A 16,146-nucleotide genomic window follows, 5' to 3' on the forward strand; every position below is an offset into this window, starting at 1 on the left:
ACAAGAAAGGAAAAAAAAGCTGAAAAATCACCAGGTTGAAACAAAACTGCATTAAAAAAAAAAGAAAGCCAAACTCTCATCTAAACAATTCTAACTCCTCAGAAAGTGTCCTTAAACTGAAGTCAGTGAAATGATCCCAATGAAAATACTTCCTTCTGTTTATGTCACACATTGTGTACAAATATCTCCATCGTTCCTCTGCTCAGATTCATCAGAGAAAGTCGAGACATGACTCACAACAGTTGCATCTATTTGTGTCCGACCACTGAGTCAGAGCGACCCTAGCTTGAAATGGGAAATGGTAACACTAGTTTCAGTAATGGCTTTCATGGTGGCCCACAGCATGTAAGGAACACGCGGGTATTCATTTAACACAAATGGGGATGTCCTCGTAACTCTGACCTCGAAGTGAACAGGAATGAACCGTTGTGTGTTTTTGAGTGTTTTACAAGGACATCAATGAAAGGAGGGTGGGCAGGTTATGTGACCCCAGCAAATAGCTCCAGAGTAGGTTGGAGGAGGAGGAAAAAAACATGTGCAAATTAGGGCTGGGCAATATGGACCAAAACTCACATCTCAATATTTTTTTCTAAAAATGGCGATGTAGGATATCTCGATATTTTTAACTCAATAAAGTCTTACCAGAAAGACAATTCTGGGTTAAATTTGCTGACAAAAAATGCCACACAGGCGTATTTATTAACAAACAGCTGCACAATATGTGCCACTTTTGGCTTTTTTTCCTATTAGAGACAGCATGTGTGAGTGAGTTCTGTAGTGTAGCGTGTTTAGGGGTAAAGTCTGGGTTAGGACACACTCAGAAATCCATCTAACTGAGCTTTTTATGATGTTCAGAGAAGTAAAGAAAGCAGAGACTCCTTAAACGAGTATTTTTTGAAGAAATCAGCTGTGGAATACAAATATAAATATAAAAAAATTGTAAAGGACACTGTTTAATTGTACCCTATGAATAATATTAAATACTTGTATGATGTGATTGGAATAAATCAAAACAAAAAAGACATATCACAATATAGACCAGTGTTTCTCAAATGGGGTATGATACTACATGGGGTACTTGAGAGAGTGGGAAATAGAAATAGAAAACTCGATATATTGTCAAGCTCTAGTACAAAAAAAGAGAAAGTTTTCACTTGTTTTTATATCATAAATGATTGTACATGGACATGTATTTAACTAAAAAGCTGTTCTGTGATTCTGTCACTGGGTTTTGCAGTCCATGTCGCCCTCAGCAGCTCCTTTCAGCCTCTTCAGCTCCTTCAGCAGCTCTTGCTCAAGGTTCAGGATCTCTTTGGGCTTCTTGTACTGTTCACGAGAGAAGAAGAACCATCACATGGAGAATTTAAGGAGAGCGTATTAGAAAGAAAGAAAAAAAAAAAAAAATAGTATTTTTTTTGCCAAAAAGAGAAAACTGCATTTGATATGAATTATAATAATGAAATAACTAACCCAGGGGTAACCAACACTGTTAGCCCGCATGGACCATGTGAGGAACCCTCAGAAGCTCTCGTCACCAATGGATTCAAACTCACAAAGATAAATACATACGTATGACAGATTTAGATATTACTTTGCAGAGTTAAATACCGCTGCACCTGATAAAGTTTTAGTATTAAATTAACTTTCTATAAATGTTTATTTTCACTGAAACATTGTGACAAATGTTTTTAAGTGTTGCAGATTTGGTGTATGGGTTGTGGTATGCTATATATAATATGATATATAACATGTATTTTTAAAAACGCAAGGTGTATTTTCATAAAATATAACATGAGTTTTACATTTTACAAATGATATACATATTGTTACATTTTATACGATTAGTTAAAGTTGTTTGTTAGGAGCCAGTAAAATAGGAAGATGATCATTTCCTATAAAATATAATGAAAATGAAACAATTGCATAAATTAGAAGAAATAAAAGCGTTGATGCATGTTGAAACTTCAACATTTTCTACCTTTTTATGCTACTGCTCTATCCTTCCTCATTATCTTAGCATCTAATTAAAGTGAAACCGTGAACATTTGGTATTTAAGCCCTTGGAACTGTTCAGTACCTATGAAGTAGCTCACAGTTTTAGAAAGGTTGGTGATCCTTGACCGAGGCTATTACGTAAAACAAAGCAGGTACAGAAAGATAAATGAATGAATGCAAATATAAGTATTGATTTTTATTTCAGTTCATTGAGTGACACTTACACTAATGATTAGGGTGTTGTTGGCATGAGAGAAACTCAGTGCAGAGTCTTCTAATGGGATGTGAGTTCGCTCCAGATCAGGAATAGTAAACTTCTTATAATACCTGAAGACACACAGACAGCCATGAGCAAAACAACAAAGGTTGCTATTACATTTTAAACAGCACCATCTACAGGGAAGGATTAAAGCCTACTTTCTCAAATGGGGGTACGTGTACCCCTAGGGGTATGCGATGGCACTACAGGGGGTACGTGACAGAGAGAGTGGAAAATTAAAAAATGAAAGCATTAAAATATAGGGTTGTATAATGTTTATTTCTAGTGAAAAAAATCATAATCATACTAAATATTACAAGCAACTCACAAAACAACGACAAAAACGCGCAAAAAATAAGAGAAAAATATACTGGATAAAAAAGAACAGACAAACAACAACAAAATACACAAATTGACACCTAAAACACACACATGCACGAAGAGAGAAATACACTTACTATTACCAGCAACACACACAACAACAACAACAACAAAGACACACTAAATGAAAGAAAAGTACACAAGATCACTACAAAATACACAAAAATCACAGAGAAACATACAAAATGACACCAAAAACACACACTGAAAGGTATTAATTCAAATAATACCAACAACAACACCACAAAAAGACAAAAAAACACAGAAAATAAGAGAAAAATATACAGAATAATAAAAAAGAACAAGAAACAACAACATACACAAAATAACAAAAACACACAAAATGATGATAGAAATGATCTTGACAAGAACATGAACTGTAAATACAAGGATCAGTCTTGGTCCCACATCAACTATAGCAGGGGTCTGCAACCTGTGGCTCTGGAGCCTCATGTGGCTATATATATTAGAATGAATTGTTATTTCTTACAGATGGTATTGATGATTAATGACATTAACTTCAAATAAAATTAGGACAAAAAAAAAAATCACATTGAGCAACAACTCAGGCATCTTCCTACTTCACCTCCTGTAACCTCTACAGACCATCAATTTTCCTTGCAATTAAGATAATTTAGCTAACAAAAAGATTATTCTGTAAGAAAATGAAGATTTTATTTGTGTGGGGATAGATTTATTTAATTGCAAACATGCCGGCTTACAATGCAAGCTGGATAGGTTGCAAGAAATTAGCAATTAGCATACTGTATGTTGACCGACATGATCATGTGTTATAAAATTCAAGTTTATTTTTGTCGCTTAACAATTTAATTAACTCGGAAAATTATTTGAACTGTATAGAAATTTATACACTGTATTGTCTTCATTGAGAATGGATTTTTTTTTGCTCTGGAAGGACTTTAATCCTGGCGAGATTAGGAAAAATGGCTCTTTTGAGAGTAAAGGTTGCAGACCCCTAAACTATAAACTTGAGCCTATAAAGTTTGGGAACCACTGAGTTAGAGCAATGACGCCATACACTTACTTTTTGTTGGAGGTTTTGATGATAATACACTTCTCGGACTGCTCCACAGACACACTGAAGACATCTTTGGGGTAGCAAAGGTTGCGTATTCTCCACTGAAAGCTAGTCTTTGTGTCTTTGCGCAAAAACAAAGGCTAAAAAACACGAAAAATCTGTATAAAAACATGAACATTCAATATTTAAGTGTTAAATTAAAAAACAAGCATACATTGGAAGAGTTTTCTTTCAATAACTCAGAGTCTAAAGATGAAGTAGAGCCTGTGATTGGCTCGCCGACCTCCACCTGCCACAGGCCCTGTCCACCAAGACTGCTTTTCTGTCGCCATTTCCGCACTGAAATATGCAAGATGTTACTTTAGATACAAACAACATGTGCCCTTTAGAGCAACCAATTTGGCCCACAGGAGACAGTAAAAATGACAGAGATCACATGAATTATTGTGTAAATTACCAAATAATTTAGTTATTTTTTCAGTTATAAGTGAGCCCTTTTAAATACACTAATTCAATGAAACTTCACAATATTTTATTTTATCATCACATGACTGCAGTCATTTTAAATCTGAAATTTTTCAAAGGACTCAATCGTCCTGAAATAATTTGTCATCATTTCCCAAAATTAAATAAAAATGAGTCACAATATAAATTAAATTTAAAAGAGAAAATCCTGTAGGGCCTGATATCTGTCACTTATTGCTTGGATATTGTCGGCGTATTTATATACTGTTTTTTTTTATACGTCAAAGTGCAACTTGGGGAAATTATTGTTGAAATTGCTTGTTTTCTCATCTACTTAAGATCAAACTACTTTATATTCGGCCCCTGAACTAAAATGAGTGTGACATTCCTGATGTTAAAGCAGAAATAAGTAACTTGCACTTAGAGCTCCTCTTAAAGGTTCCTTTTGGTTATGTCATTGTCATGAACACTCCGCACCCCACAGCTACATACGCACCTTTGTTCTACCAAGACAGTAGCAACCGATCACTGAAAAATCCTAATTCAACAGTGACACTAAGGGTGCTTTCACACGTATAGTCCCATGTGACCATGTGAACAGTATGAGGAAGAGAGACGAGTAAAATAAAATAATGATGTGGGATAAATACAGAAGGGAGTGTGGAAATGTGTGTGTTTGTGTGCTGACAAAGCAGCTCTGAAGATGGATAGATAGATAGATAGATGGCCATTTGTGTGTGTGCTGCCTGATGGAGTGCTGGGTTGCGAATGTGTGCGCGTGCCTGCTGCCGTGACGACAGTGTGTGTGATTGCTGCGTGTTGCTGCTGAGCTGTCACTGCATGGAGTTGCTCCGTTCCTCTGACAAAGGTCTTCTCTACCTTTTTTTTTGCTGGCTCCGCCCTGATATAAGTTGGATAAAAGTGAATTTGTAGACAACCGCGTGCATAATATAGCATTAGTTTGTATTGGGCTGCCGTAAAACAATACGTCTTGCCACCGGGTCGGAGGCTGGGAAATTTGCAAGTGCGTTTTTCTGGCCAGAGACAGCAGGGGGGGATGAAAGACCCCCCGTTCACCCCATAAACACTTGTATTACCCTCACAGGGACTATGAGAAGGATTTATTAAGGTGAAATAGTTACTTAGTTCTGCTTTAACCATTGCACCAACCCAGCTGTATATTAAAAAAAGAAGCTGCGCCTCTAACCAATAAGCTCATCTGTCTTTAGGTCATACTCCTCTGCCATTTCCTTTCCATCTGTGAAGAGGTAGTGGATCTTCCTTTTACCTGCAGTGAAGGTTTGGGAAATAGACACACACAAATGATAATAAAGTATATATCTATAGTATCTATTCATCTATCCATATATCTATCTATACAACAAGCACATTAATGGCTACCGATAGATTTCAAACTTTCAATTATAAATGTCATATTTTATTACATTCCAACAATCCATTTTTATTCCAGACCAGAGACAGAGCAGAATGCAAAAATAGACCAACAAACGCTCATTAAAACAAATGTTTCTGTATTTTACTTCGTATTTTCTTTACAAAGCATAGTTTTACACAGTGGTGGCGCCTGCTTGTTGCCTAGCAACGCTAACATTAGCATCAAAGCTAGCTGCTAAAGTAACTCGAGTTAAACAACCAGCACCGCGACATAAAGACAACAAGCTATCGCAGTAATTTTAACCCGAGAAGAACCCGTTAACCTGTAACACTCACCGTCATCTATCAGCGCAGTTTTCTTGGAAGATTTTAAGGCATCAATCCAGCTCTGAACAGCCATGTTTCCTGAGATGTTTCATCCACTCACGCTGCTTCCGGTCTCAATACGTCACGTAAACGTCAGAGTAACGAAATATTAATTCGTAGCAGAATTTAAAATATACTCCGAAAGCTAATTTTATTGTATTTCTTTAAAGGAAAAAAAAAAACTATGATAATGTGAAGTAATGCCTACGTGTATTTTCAAAAACAAAATGTACAACCCGGAAGTAAAACAATTGTACTCAAGCTTCCGGTAGGATCGTTTTCAACTGAGCAGGGGTAAGACCCAAACTCAAACAAATTAAACCGTTTATAATGAGCTAAACTCAAATATACTCTGTAAATCTTGCACCGGGTAGTGTTAGGTTTATACGGTAAAGGTTAACAGTGATTTAAAAACTAAATACTTTTATAATTAATTAATAATCGAAAGCTACAAATAACGAGCTAAGCTAATTCCAGAAAGCGGGTTATGTTCAAACTCTGAGTATATTCAGGCTCAAATGAGGGAAACTGTTTTTCCTGATTCTTGGAAGAGAGGTACGTTCAAATATGACGAGTATGTCAGTCACCATGGCAACATTCTCCGTGAACTGAACGTGGTCGCTGACAGGCAGGGGCGTAGCACCATATTTTGGGCCCTAGGTACAAATCATCTTGTTGGGCCCCTACTATGTTATGTACACTTAGTTTCACCCGGAAACTATACAAGTATTCTTACACTTTGTTTTTTTTTTTTTTTTTTTACCATTCAGTAGTCATGTTAGGCGACCCCACATGGGGTCCTAACCCCAAGATTGAAAAAAAAAAAACCTGCAATAACCTACTTACTAACCTACGACATACCTTTGCTACAATTTTATAGGCAGCTGCTAATTATTATAGATATTCTCGGATCGATTTAAAATGCATCCATATCGATTTATTTATTTATCTACCTTTATTTAACCAGGAGACCACTGCAGGAGACATTGTAACTGCACAAAGAAGTTGAAATATGGACATGTTGACCAGCTTGTGTTTAAAAAAAAAAAAAAAAATCTAAAAAGAAAGTACTAACTTTCTGCATTTATTTGTTGTTCTAGGCATATACTGTACCTCTGTTAAGTTGCACTAAAGTCACGTTGCATTAAAGTCAAAGTTGGCTTAAAAACCACAGGCAGATTGTATGTTATTTTTTTATTTTAAGTTGTTGGCACATGGCATGTTAAAGCCAATGTTTTGAGTGTAAAATATGCCAATAAAATAAATTTCATACATAATGTTCTCATGAAGGTGTACACATTTACAGATTAATTGTTTCTTAAATCATATATTTAAAAAAAATTGCAATAATTGCCTTGTGAAATATCTTGATACATCGATATATCACAATATTTTCTCGCACAATCGATAATTGATATGCTCGCGCTATCAAATTTTTTTATTTTTTTTAATTTTTTTTGTTTTGGAGATTTAAGATTTATTTTATTATTTTCAAAACCTTTTCTGCTTTTTCACTAAAATGTGCAGGTAGGTCTTCACAGAAATTTTGTCACTGTTTGTTGAAGGAATCAATATATTGTTTAGTGGAATATTGCACTATGATGGTGTCACTGGTAAGAAAGACCCTATTTATTGTTTACACAAAGCACTATTGGAGATAGTTATCATTTACATTGGTATGTTGACACTTATTTACAGAAATGTTACACTAAAATAGTGCCACTGTTCATAGGACACTTTTTCATATTTATTGTCTTTCAGAGATATAAAATAAAAAAATTATTTTTTCACTTAATCTTTTTCTTGTTATGTCATAGATTATCGTAGATTGATTTCTGACCAATATATTGATAATTGCAGTATTGTCATATCGTGAGAATCATTATCGTGAGGTTTGTATCGTTTATCGTATCGTGAGGTACCCAGAAGTTCCCAACCCTACAGGCAATACACACCCCTAATGCAGTGATTCTCAACTGGTGGGTCGGGACCCAAAAGTGGGTCGTTGACCTCTACTGGGTGGGTCGTGACCAGCCGGTCAAAAATAAATAAATTCTTGATATCTCTCATGTTGGACTTGTCTTTTACTTTGAAAGAACATGTTCTTTTGACAGGCATGCTGTGAAATGCATGTTGCACAGGAAAATATATGGATTCATGTTTAAAAAAGATTATATATGTGTGTTTACAACAACTATTTTTAAAAAACAAAATTTGGTTCTAAAAAGAAAGTGGGAAAATGTGGGTCAAAGGGTGAGAAATGTTGAGAATCCCTGCTCTAATGACTTACTTGTACTTGTACTTTGAGTATAATTTCAATCAAATAACTGCCTCCACTTAAGTATGATATATAAGTACTTTTTACACCTCTGCTCTTTTCTACCTCAGGCCAGCGGCTCCAGGTCTCTCCAGATGACATGGAGCCTCTTCATGGGATCAGGAAAGCTTTCCCCAAAGTGAAACGAGTCAAAGTTTTGCAGGGAGCGGAAACACTTCCACTGAAGAAGAAGAAAAAGGAGGAGGAGGAAGCTAAGGAACACAATGTCACAGGTGGTCTGTGTGTTTTGTTTATTAGATTGATGGATATACCGTTTTATGAGCTGCTGATGTCCTTCTCTTCTGGCTTAGGATACTTGTTCAAAGGTGTCACCGTCTACGTCCTGCCAGCTGGAATTGGAAACGCTCGATGCCAGATCTTCCAAACACAAATTCAGAGTAATGGAGGACAAACGGTGGCTTCTCTGTGTGAAAAGGTTACTCATGTGGTGGTTGATGACAACATGGATTGTGACAGGGCACTGCGTTTGCTGAAAGTGGATAGTATGCCCCCTGGAGTTGAACTGGTGAAATGCTCCTGGCTGAGTTTGTGCATCAGTGAGAAACAACTGGTGGAAACGGGCAGCTACAGCCTCCTTTTAACCAAAAGGTGGGAGATCTTACCTAACGCTGCATTTTGTCATCACATCAGTGCTTCAAAGCTGTGTCATCACTCTGTGAAATAATATCTGGCCTAGATACAAAAACACTACTTCTGAGCTTAATAATACAAGTAAAATTCATCCTGCCTTAAATCACTTTGTGTAAAGTATCCATTTAAAATAATGTCCTGTACCCCTTCAGACCTTTAACCTAAAGCCATGTACCCCCTACTCTGGCACACTTAAAAAACATAATCATGTAATGACAAATACAATGTAGCCCTACAGTGAAATTTGTCCATGAATTTTACCTATCTTGTTGATATGGAAGCCCATTTTTGCTCTCATATTTATGAGATAGAAAGTCATAATTATGAGATACAAACTGAGCATTTGCTGCAGTCTACCAACATTGGCTGTCATTCTTAATTACACTTTGAATAATAATTTATTAATTAAAAACATATTTTGGCTGTTTTTTCAGTTCTTACATTTCAACACATGGTACACAGTGTAGAAAATAGTGGAAGTAAAAAAATAAGTATTTATTGCAAAATGATTCTGTCACATTTCTGTATGTTTCTTTGCAAATTTGCATTAGAAATAAATTAAATTATGACTTTCTTTCTCATAATTATACATTTCTATCTCATAATTATGAATTTATTAACTCAATAATGACTTTCCATAGTGATTTTTTTTTTATTTTTTTAGTGTTGGAAACAGGCTTCCATAAGTTGGTGAATAAGATATAATAATTATTATCAGTAATAAACAAATCTCTTTTTAAAAAAATAAATAAATCTACCAATCATTAGTTGATTGAACATAAAGCAGTAATGCAACATATTCATCACCCTGAAACTGTGAAATACAACTTGCTACAACTTTGATGAGAAGGGTGAGGTTGAGATCTCTGCAATGTTTGGCTGAATTTGGGAAAGTCTGAGTCTTAAATCATTCTCCACACAAAGTCTTGTTCTGTATTTACTTTGTAATCCTTGTCACCACTAGAGGGTAATCTTAATGTGTAATTTGTGGCAATGTATGGAGGCTCCTGACTGCTAGTCGATTTATATTCAAGTTTCCAATGTTGTCACGCTGGTTCTTAATTATTTTTTTATTTTCACGTACCCCCTATGACAATTTGCATACCCCACTTTGGGAATATATATGTTTGGGAAGGGGTGTCAAATTCATTTTAATTCAGGGGTCAAATATGGAGCAGTTTGATCTGAAGTAGGCCACAGATTTTATGTGGGAAAACTAGTAATTTCAACATTATTGTGTCCTAGTTTATACAGAAAATACAAAATATGTAAGAAACCCACCATATCCAAGCAATAAGTGACAGATATCAGTCCCCACAGGGTCTTCACGTTTAATTTCCTAGATTTTGTGACCAATTTCTATTTGATTAAGGGAAATATTATGTCATAATTTCAGGAAAATTGAAGGATTTTGGAAAAAGTTTGAGTTTTTTCAACTGTTTAAACAATTAAAGATGACTTCCATCATGCGATATAAGCACCGGGAAAAATACGAGCCCCTGCAAATATTGTTCAATTTCATTTAAGCAATGATTCATGTTTTCTCTGTCATTTATACTTACTCCTGCGGGCCGAAGGATGCTACAAAGGGATGGATTTGGCCCACGGGCCACGAGTTTGACACATGTGCTAGGAGATCTAAATTGATTTGAGGAGTGAACATATGTGTTTGTGTACTGGGGACCTGTCAAGGGTTCAATGCTCGCGTGAATCAGACAGACGTGGGAATATGAAATTAGATAGAGTAATTTGATTAATAGATGTATTATTTACCGTCAAAGATCATTTCCAACATTTTTGATGTTATTCAGTTTGACACTGTTGTTTTTTTTTTCATTGAAGCAGAACTGAAAATGAACTCCTAAAGGAGGACTTGCAAAATGTTACAGCGGTTCCAGATGTTGTTTTTGAGGTTGGGAGTGAAATGACCAAACAAGAGGTAATAAACGCTGTACATTTAAACAACATTACAATCATATTCTTTCATTTTAACTCCTTCAGTCATTTTGGTGGAGGTTAAAATGGTCATTGGATTTTTCAACTCATACATCTATGGTATATTTCTCCCCCCAGACAATCACAGAAGGTAAGGGTGAGGTGCGAGATGAAGACGGTGTCTCTCAAAACGACCTGGAAGCTCTTCTCACAGGCCTGAACCCCAAAGAGGGGGGTCCTGCTGCCCCCACCATCGACGAGCCAGGTCCACACACTGCTCCTCAGAAGCCAGTTTCAGGAAAGTGGGTCTGCGCTCAGTCTTCTCAATCTAAAAGCAACAACTTCAACAAGCACATCACAGACAAACTGGAAGTGCTGGCCAAGGCCTACACACATCAGGGAGACAAGTGGAGAGCACTGGGTTACTCCAAAGCTGTCAACGCCCTCAAGAGTTACCACAAACCTGTCACTTCCTATCAGGTAACCTGATCCAGACGCCAGAAATATACCTGTAACAACACGGGTGATAGCTGTGGTTGTGACTGGGTTTAGTTTTTATCCTCATGAGTACAACTCTGTCCCACGGTTTCAGGAAGCCTGTCAGATCCCAGGAATAGGAAAACGCATGGCCGACAAAATTGATGAGATCATGGAGAGCGGTCACTTACGGAAGCTTGATCACATCGGGGAGGCCGTGCCTGTGCTGGAGCTGTTCACCAACATCTGGGGCGCAGGGGCCAAAACTGCACAGCTGTGGTATCAACAGGTAAAAATGTGGTAACACTTCATACATAAGGTTGATATTACACTGTCATGATTATGATATAACACCTGTCATTAGCCTGATAAAGGTGTCATGAAGGCTGTCGTTAAGTGTCGTTCTGTACCCTAACCCTAACCCTTCGTTACCCTAACCACAACCCCAAACCCTAACCCCACTAGATCCCTCCACCTAACCCCAAAAATGCCAACATAGCTCCAAAGGTTCCTGAGGAGAGCTCTTCTTCTCTGTTTCGTTGTCTACTACAATTCCGCAGAGTTGGAACTGTCGCCCCCTGCGGTCACGGATATTTTTGGGTCACAACTGTTTATATCCTCTTTCGGTAAAATCAACATCTTTAACTTTTCCTGGTTTTTTAGAGCAACTAAAAGCAGCACAAGTTGGCATTTTGACCGAAAAAGCTACTTAATGATCTAAAAAGCAGACTGAATGCAGTGGGTGCGTGTGATGTCATCAATCACATGATTTCAAGATGGTGGAACACAGGCTCTAGAACTGTAAAGTAGTCCCATTTTTTAAAAAAAAGATGAATATGGGGCATAAAAATGTGTTTGTTAGGAATAGATGGAGGATCCCTTTAAGGCCTCATGAGGACTTTAACTAAAAGAGAAAACACTTTTTACTTTACTGGAGAGAGTGGGAAATTCTAATATCAACCTTATTCCCAGGTGAGCGCCTATGGATTGAAATAATGTAAACGAGGAGCTTTTATTGTCAAAATACAAAAGATTAATTATCAAAACCAATTGTCTAAAAGCTGGAATTGAACCCGGTCCTATTAGGCTTCAAAGCTTTTCAGAGGGTTTAAAAGTTTTATAGCTTTTTATTTATTTATGGAAATCAGAACCAGAAATACTTCAATAAACCAAAGGGGGAAATTTCTTTTGTTACAGTGGCTGCAAGTAGAAATTATAACAAGGTTGAAAGTAAACATAGAGACCAAGACAATGATTATATAAACTCAAGAATAAGGATTAATTATTAAATAAGGATTAAATACGAATAATCAGGATTAAACAGGTGTGCAAATATAACGCAAAACAAGAAAACACGTGTAATCAGACGTCTACAAAGTAAAATAATGAATTTAGTTAATAATAATTAAATAATAATAATTTAGTTAATTAATTCATTAATTAATTAAACCAAACAAAATCTGTTCCAGGAAATGTTACAAATCGAAAGTATGGCATTAATTTACCTTCGTGCTTCATCCGTATTTTTTCAACACAATTATAGTAAATGATGGATTTTTAACGAATACAACTTTACAATGCATAAGGTAATCCAATATTGAATTCACAATTTTTTTTTTAAATGTTCCTTTTCTCTCAGGGTTTTCGTACTCTGGATGACATCCGCACTAAAGCCCATCTCACCCACACTCAGAAAATTGGACTTCAGCACTACGATGACTTCTTAGACCGAATGCCACGAGCGGAGGCTGCAGCTATTGAGAAAGTGGTAATGTATCCAGCCATCGTCTCGCAGTCTGTAAATAAAAAAAAAAATTATTCCAGATATTCCAGCCTTTCTTGTTGTACACTGTGGAAATGAATAAACCAGGCTTGAGTCGGATCAAATCATTTGACTGGAAGGAAATGAGAAAATTCAAGATTTTGCCACATTTTAGCTCTGCCAGAGAAATCTCTTCAGCACAGAGTGTTTTGTACATGAGTTGTTTTCATATTGAATTACGTGGATTTTCTTTTTCCTTCAAAGTTGCCAGTGAAAGACGGATAGCTAAAGCATGTGTGCGCTCCCTCAGGCTTTTAAAAATGATGTGGGATGCTTCGATATGCACACACAAAAGTTCTGTAAATGCACATGTTAACTATTTTCATGCTATGCCACGATCAGGTGAGGGATGCCACACAGGCCATAGACCCAGGACTGGTGGCGATGGCGTGCGGTTCCTACCGCCGTGGAAAGGCCACGTGTGGAGATGTGGATGTGCTCATAACGCACCCCAATGGCAAATCCCACAAAGGCGTGTTCAGCAAAGTGTTACAGCGCCTTCACGAAACTGGTGAGTCTCATCTTTTTAAAGGCGAGGCAAGGCTAATTTATTTTTCATTTATTTAATTTCATACACAAGGCAGTTCAGTATGCTTTACATGTAGAGAAAGTGCAACAGAAAACATTCAACAGCTTCAAAATCAATAAGAACATTAACATCAGCAGAAAAACATTAAATCAACAATATTATGATTAAAAATGTCCCTCAGTCATACGCAGTCGAGAAAAACTTGGATTTAAAAATGATTATAATATATTGTGGTTCAAAATATATCTGGTTTTCTATTTTGTCGATATAGAAAATGACAATATCGCCTATATCGAGATATATCTATATATATAATCTTAATTTTATTTATACAATCACATAGTAAAAATCACATCACACAAGTGTTTAATATTGTTCATAGAGTACAGTCAGACAGTGTCCTTCTTTACAATTCATATTTCTGAAATATATATATTTTAAAGCTTATTTTGTATTAAAATACTCTTTTCATGAGCCACTGCTTTTTCTACTTTTCAGAACAGCATAAAAAGCACAGTTAGATGATTTCTGAGTGCGTTCTAACCCAGATTTTCCCCTAAACAAGCCACACTACAGAACTCACTCACACGTGCTGTCCCTTAGAGGAGAAAAAGCCAAAAGTGACACATGTTGTGCAGCTGTTTGTAAATAAATGTGCCTGTGTAGCATTTTGCATTAGCAAATTTAACCCAGAATTGTCTTTCTGGTAAGACTTTATTGAGTTAAAAAATATTGAGATTGATGTTGTATATCGCCATTTTCAGAAAAAATGTCAAGTTATGACTAGTTTTGGTCCATATCGCCCAGCTCTAACTCCAGCCTGTTTCCTTTGAAGGGTTCCTAACGGACGACCTGGTGAGCCACGAGGAGAACGGAGAGCAGAAGAAGTACATGGGTGTTTGCCGCCTGCCAGGAGCAGAAAGCCACCGCCACCGCAGGCTGGACATCATCGTGGTGCCGTACGACGAGTTCGCCTGTGCTATCATGTATTTCACTGGATCGGCACATTTTAACCGCTCAATGAGAGCCCTCGCAAAAACCAAACAGATGAGCCTGTCGGAGCACTCGCTGAACAAGGACGTGGTGCGTCACGGTAGCGCAAAGGTGCACAATGGCACCCCACTCCACACACTGACGGAGAAGGATGTTTTCAGCTTGTTAGGAATACCGTTCAGACAGCCTCATGAAAGAGACTGGTGATGATCACGAGGTCATGTCTGATTTTTTTTAAACCTAATATTAATGAGTTTTAACTGAGCTGCTTTATGAATTTATGAGACACTACGGATCATGTTGGAGCTGTATTTAACCTGGAAAGATTACCTGATCAATGGATCTGTCAGGAATTAAGAACAGGTTCAATAATTTTGGTAAAACACTACATTTTGAATGTAAGTAATTGCGGTAAAAGCTCATTTTAAATTATACAACTTCCCAATATATTCTATAAAAAACATATTATTAATAATAAAACACTATTATGTCATTGATCTGTGCATGGTCTGCTTTATTTTGAAGACTTTTCCTGTTTATTAAGAATGGTTTGTCCTTTTAAAGCCTAAATCTGTCTGAATGTATAAACATGTTTTAATATAAAAGCCCTAATTCAATCAGTAACTATTGTCACGCCCACAAATTGAAAATAATGTTCATCATCTACAACATCCTTTTCATGTGAATTTCACAATAAAATAAAGAAAATACACTTTAAAGTTATTAGGTTGCATTATGACTCATTTATTTTTTATCAGTTGGTATTAGTAAATCTCCTTACATTTGTACATTTGATTTCATTGGTGACAAGCAGGGTTGGGGTCAATGATAATTGTAATTGATAATTACAATTATGCCATAATTATAGTTATAATTGTTATTCTAAAAATGTGTTGCTATTGTGTTTGTAATGAAATTGTAATTGAGTTCAGATAATTCACTTTGTAATTGTGATTGCCATGGAAATGTTATAAAAATTGTCAATGAGAATGTAACACAAAACTGAGGAACCATGTTACACTTCTTCACATATAGTTAACAATTATTAAAATATGTTTCATATCAAGCTTTCCCATATTTTAGTATTAAAAGATAAATAAATCTAGGGGTATACAGACACAAAAAAGGCTTAGATGGAATTGACTTTCTGAGGATAAAAAGAATAATTGTAATTGGGAAAAATGCTGGTCACCGTGATTGTAATTAACATGGGTAAATGAAAATGTAATTCTGACTGAAAAATGTAATTGACCCCAACCCTGCAAGACCCATGGTGTCCTGGCTAACAGAATCAGATGTTCCACAAGCACCCATCTGTATTCAAACTAGTTGTTCATCATGGTCATTGAAGAATACTTGGAGCAGAGGAAGGGAAACACATTCATTTCTTGACTATTCAACCTGATAAAAGTTTTTCTAAAAAAGAGAGAACCTATGTTGCAACTGCACACAGAGAACTCCAGAACTCAAACTCACACACTGGCAACCAACCAGGTTAAATAAAAAAAGGAAATGTTGCTGC

At 36.4% G+C, this 16,146-nt stretch overlaps 2 protein-coding genes across 4 annotated transcripts; one reads left to right on the forward strand and one right to left on the reverse strand.

The window, feature by feature from the left end:
- Positions 1-1,143: 1,143 nt before the first annotated feature.
- Positions 1,144-6,310, reverse strand: dpcd (deleted in primary ciliary dyskinesia homolog (mouse)). Its single transcript, XM_028457501.1, has 6 exons — positions 5,871-6,310; positions 5,347-5,427; positions 3,889-4,013; positions 3,681-3,814; positions 2,220-2,322; positions 1,144-1,326 (listed from the first exon to the last, which is right to left on the reverse strand). Exons 1-6 carry the CDS (start codon positions 5,932-5,934, stop codon positions 1,222-1,224), a joined length of 612 nt encoding a protein of 203 aa, XP_028313302.1. The 5' UTR covers positions 5,935-6,310; the 3' UTR covers positions 1,144-1,221.
- Positions 6,074-15,121, forward strand: poll (polymerase (DNA directed), lambda). Of its 3 annotated transcripts, none has more exons than XM_028457478.1 (9): positions 6,104-6,194; positions 8,289-8,453; positions 8,529-8,826; positions 10,714-10,807; positions 10,942-11,283; positions 11,396-11,569; positions 12,920-13,048; positions 13,445-13,613; positions 14,467-15,121. In XM_028457478.1, the coding sequence occupies exons 2-9, from the start codon at positions 8,318-8,320 to the stop codon at positions 14,829-14,831; spliced, it is 1,707 nt and encodes a 568-aa protein (XP_028313279.1). In that variant the 5' UTR covers positions 6,104-6,194; positions 8,289-8,317; the 3' UTR covers positions 14,832-15,121. The 3 variants fall into 3 exon arrangements, with proteins under 3 accessions (XP_028313271.1, XP_028313279.1, XP_028313287.1); XM_028457486.1 differs by having other exon boundaries at positions 8,289-8,450; XM_028457470.1 differs by having other exon boundaries at positions 6,074-6,194; positions 8,289-8,826.
- Positions 15,122-16,146: the final 1,025 nt, after the last annotated feature.

The sequence above is a fragment of the Gouania willdenowi genome, chromosome 1, assembly GCF_900634775.1.
Source record: "Gouania willdenowi chromosome 1, fGouWil2.1, whole genome shotgun sequence".
NCBI classification, from domain to species: Eukaryota; Metazoa; Chordata; class Actinopteri; order Blenniiformes; family Gobiesocidae; genus Gouania; species Gouania willdenowi.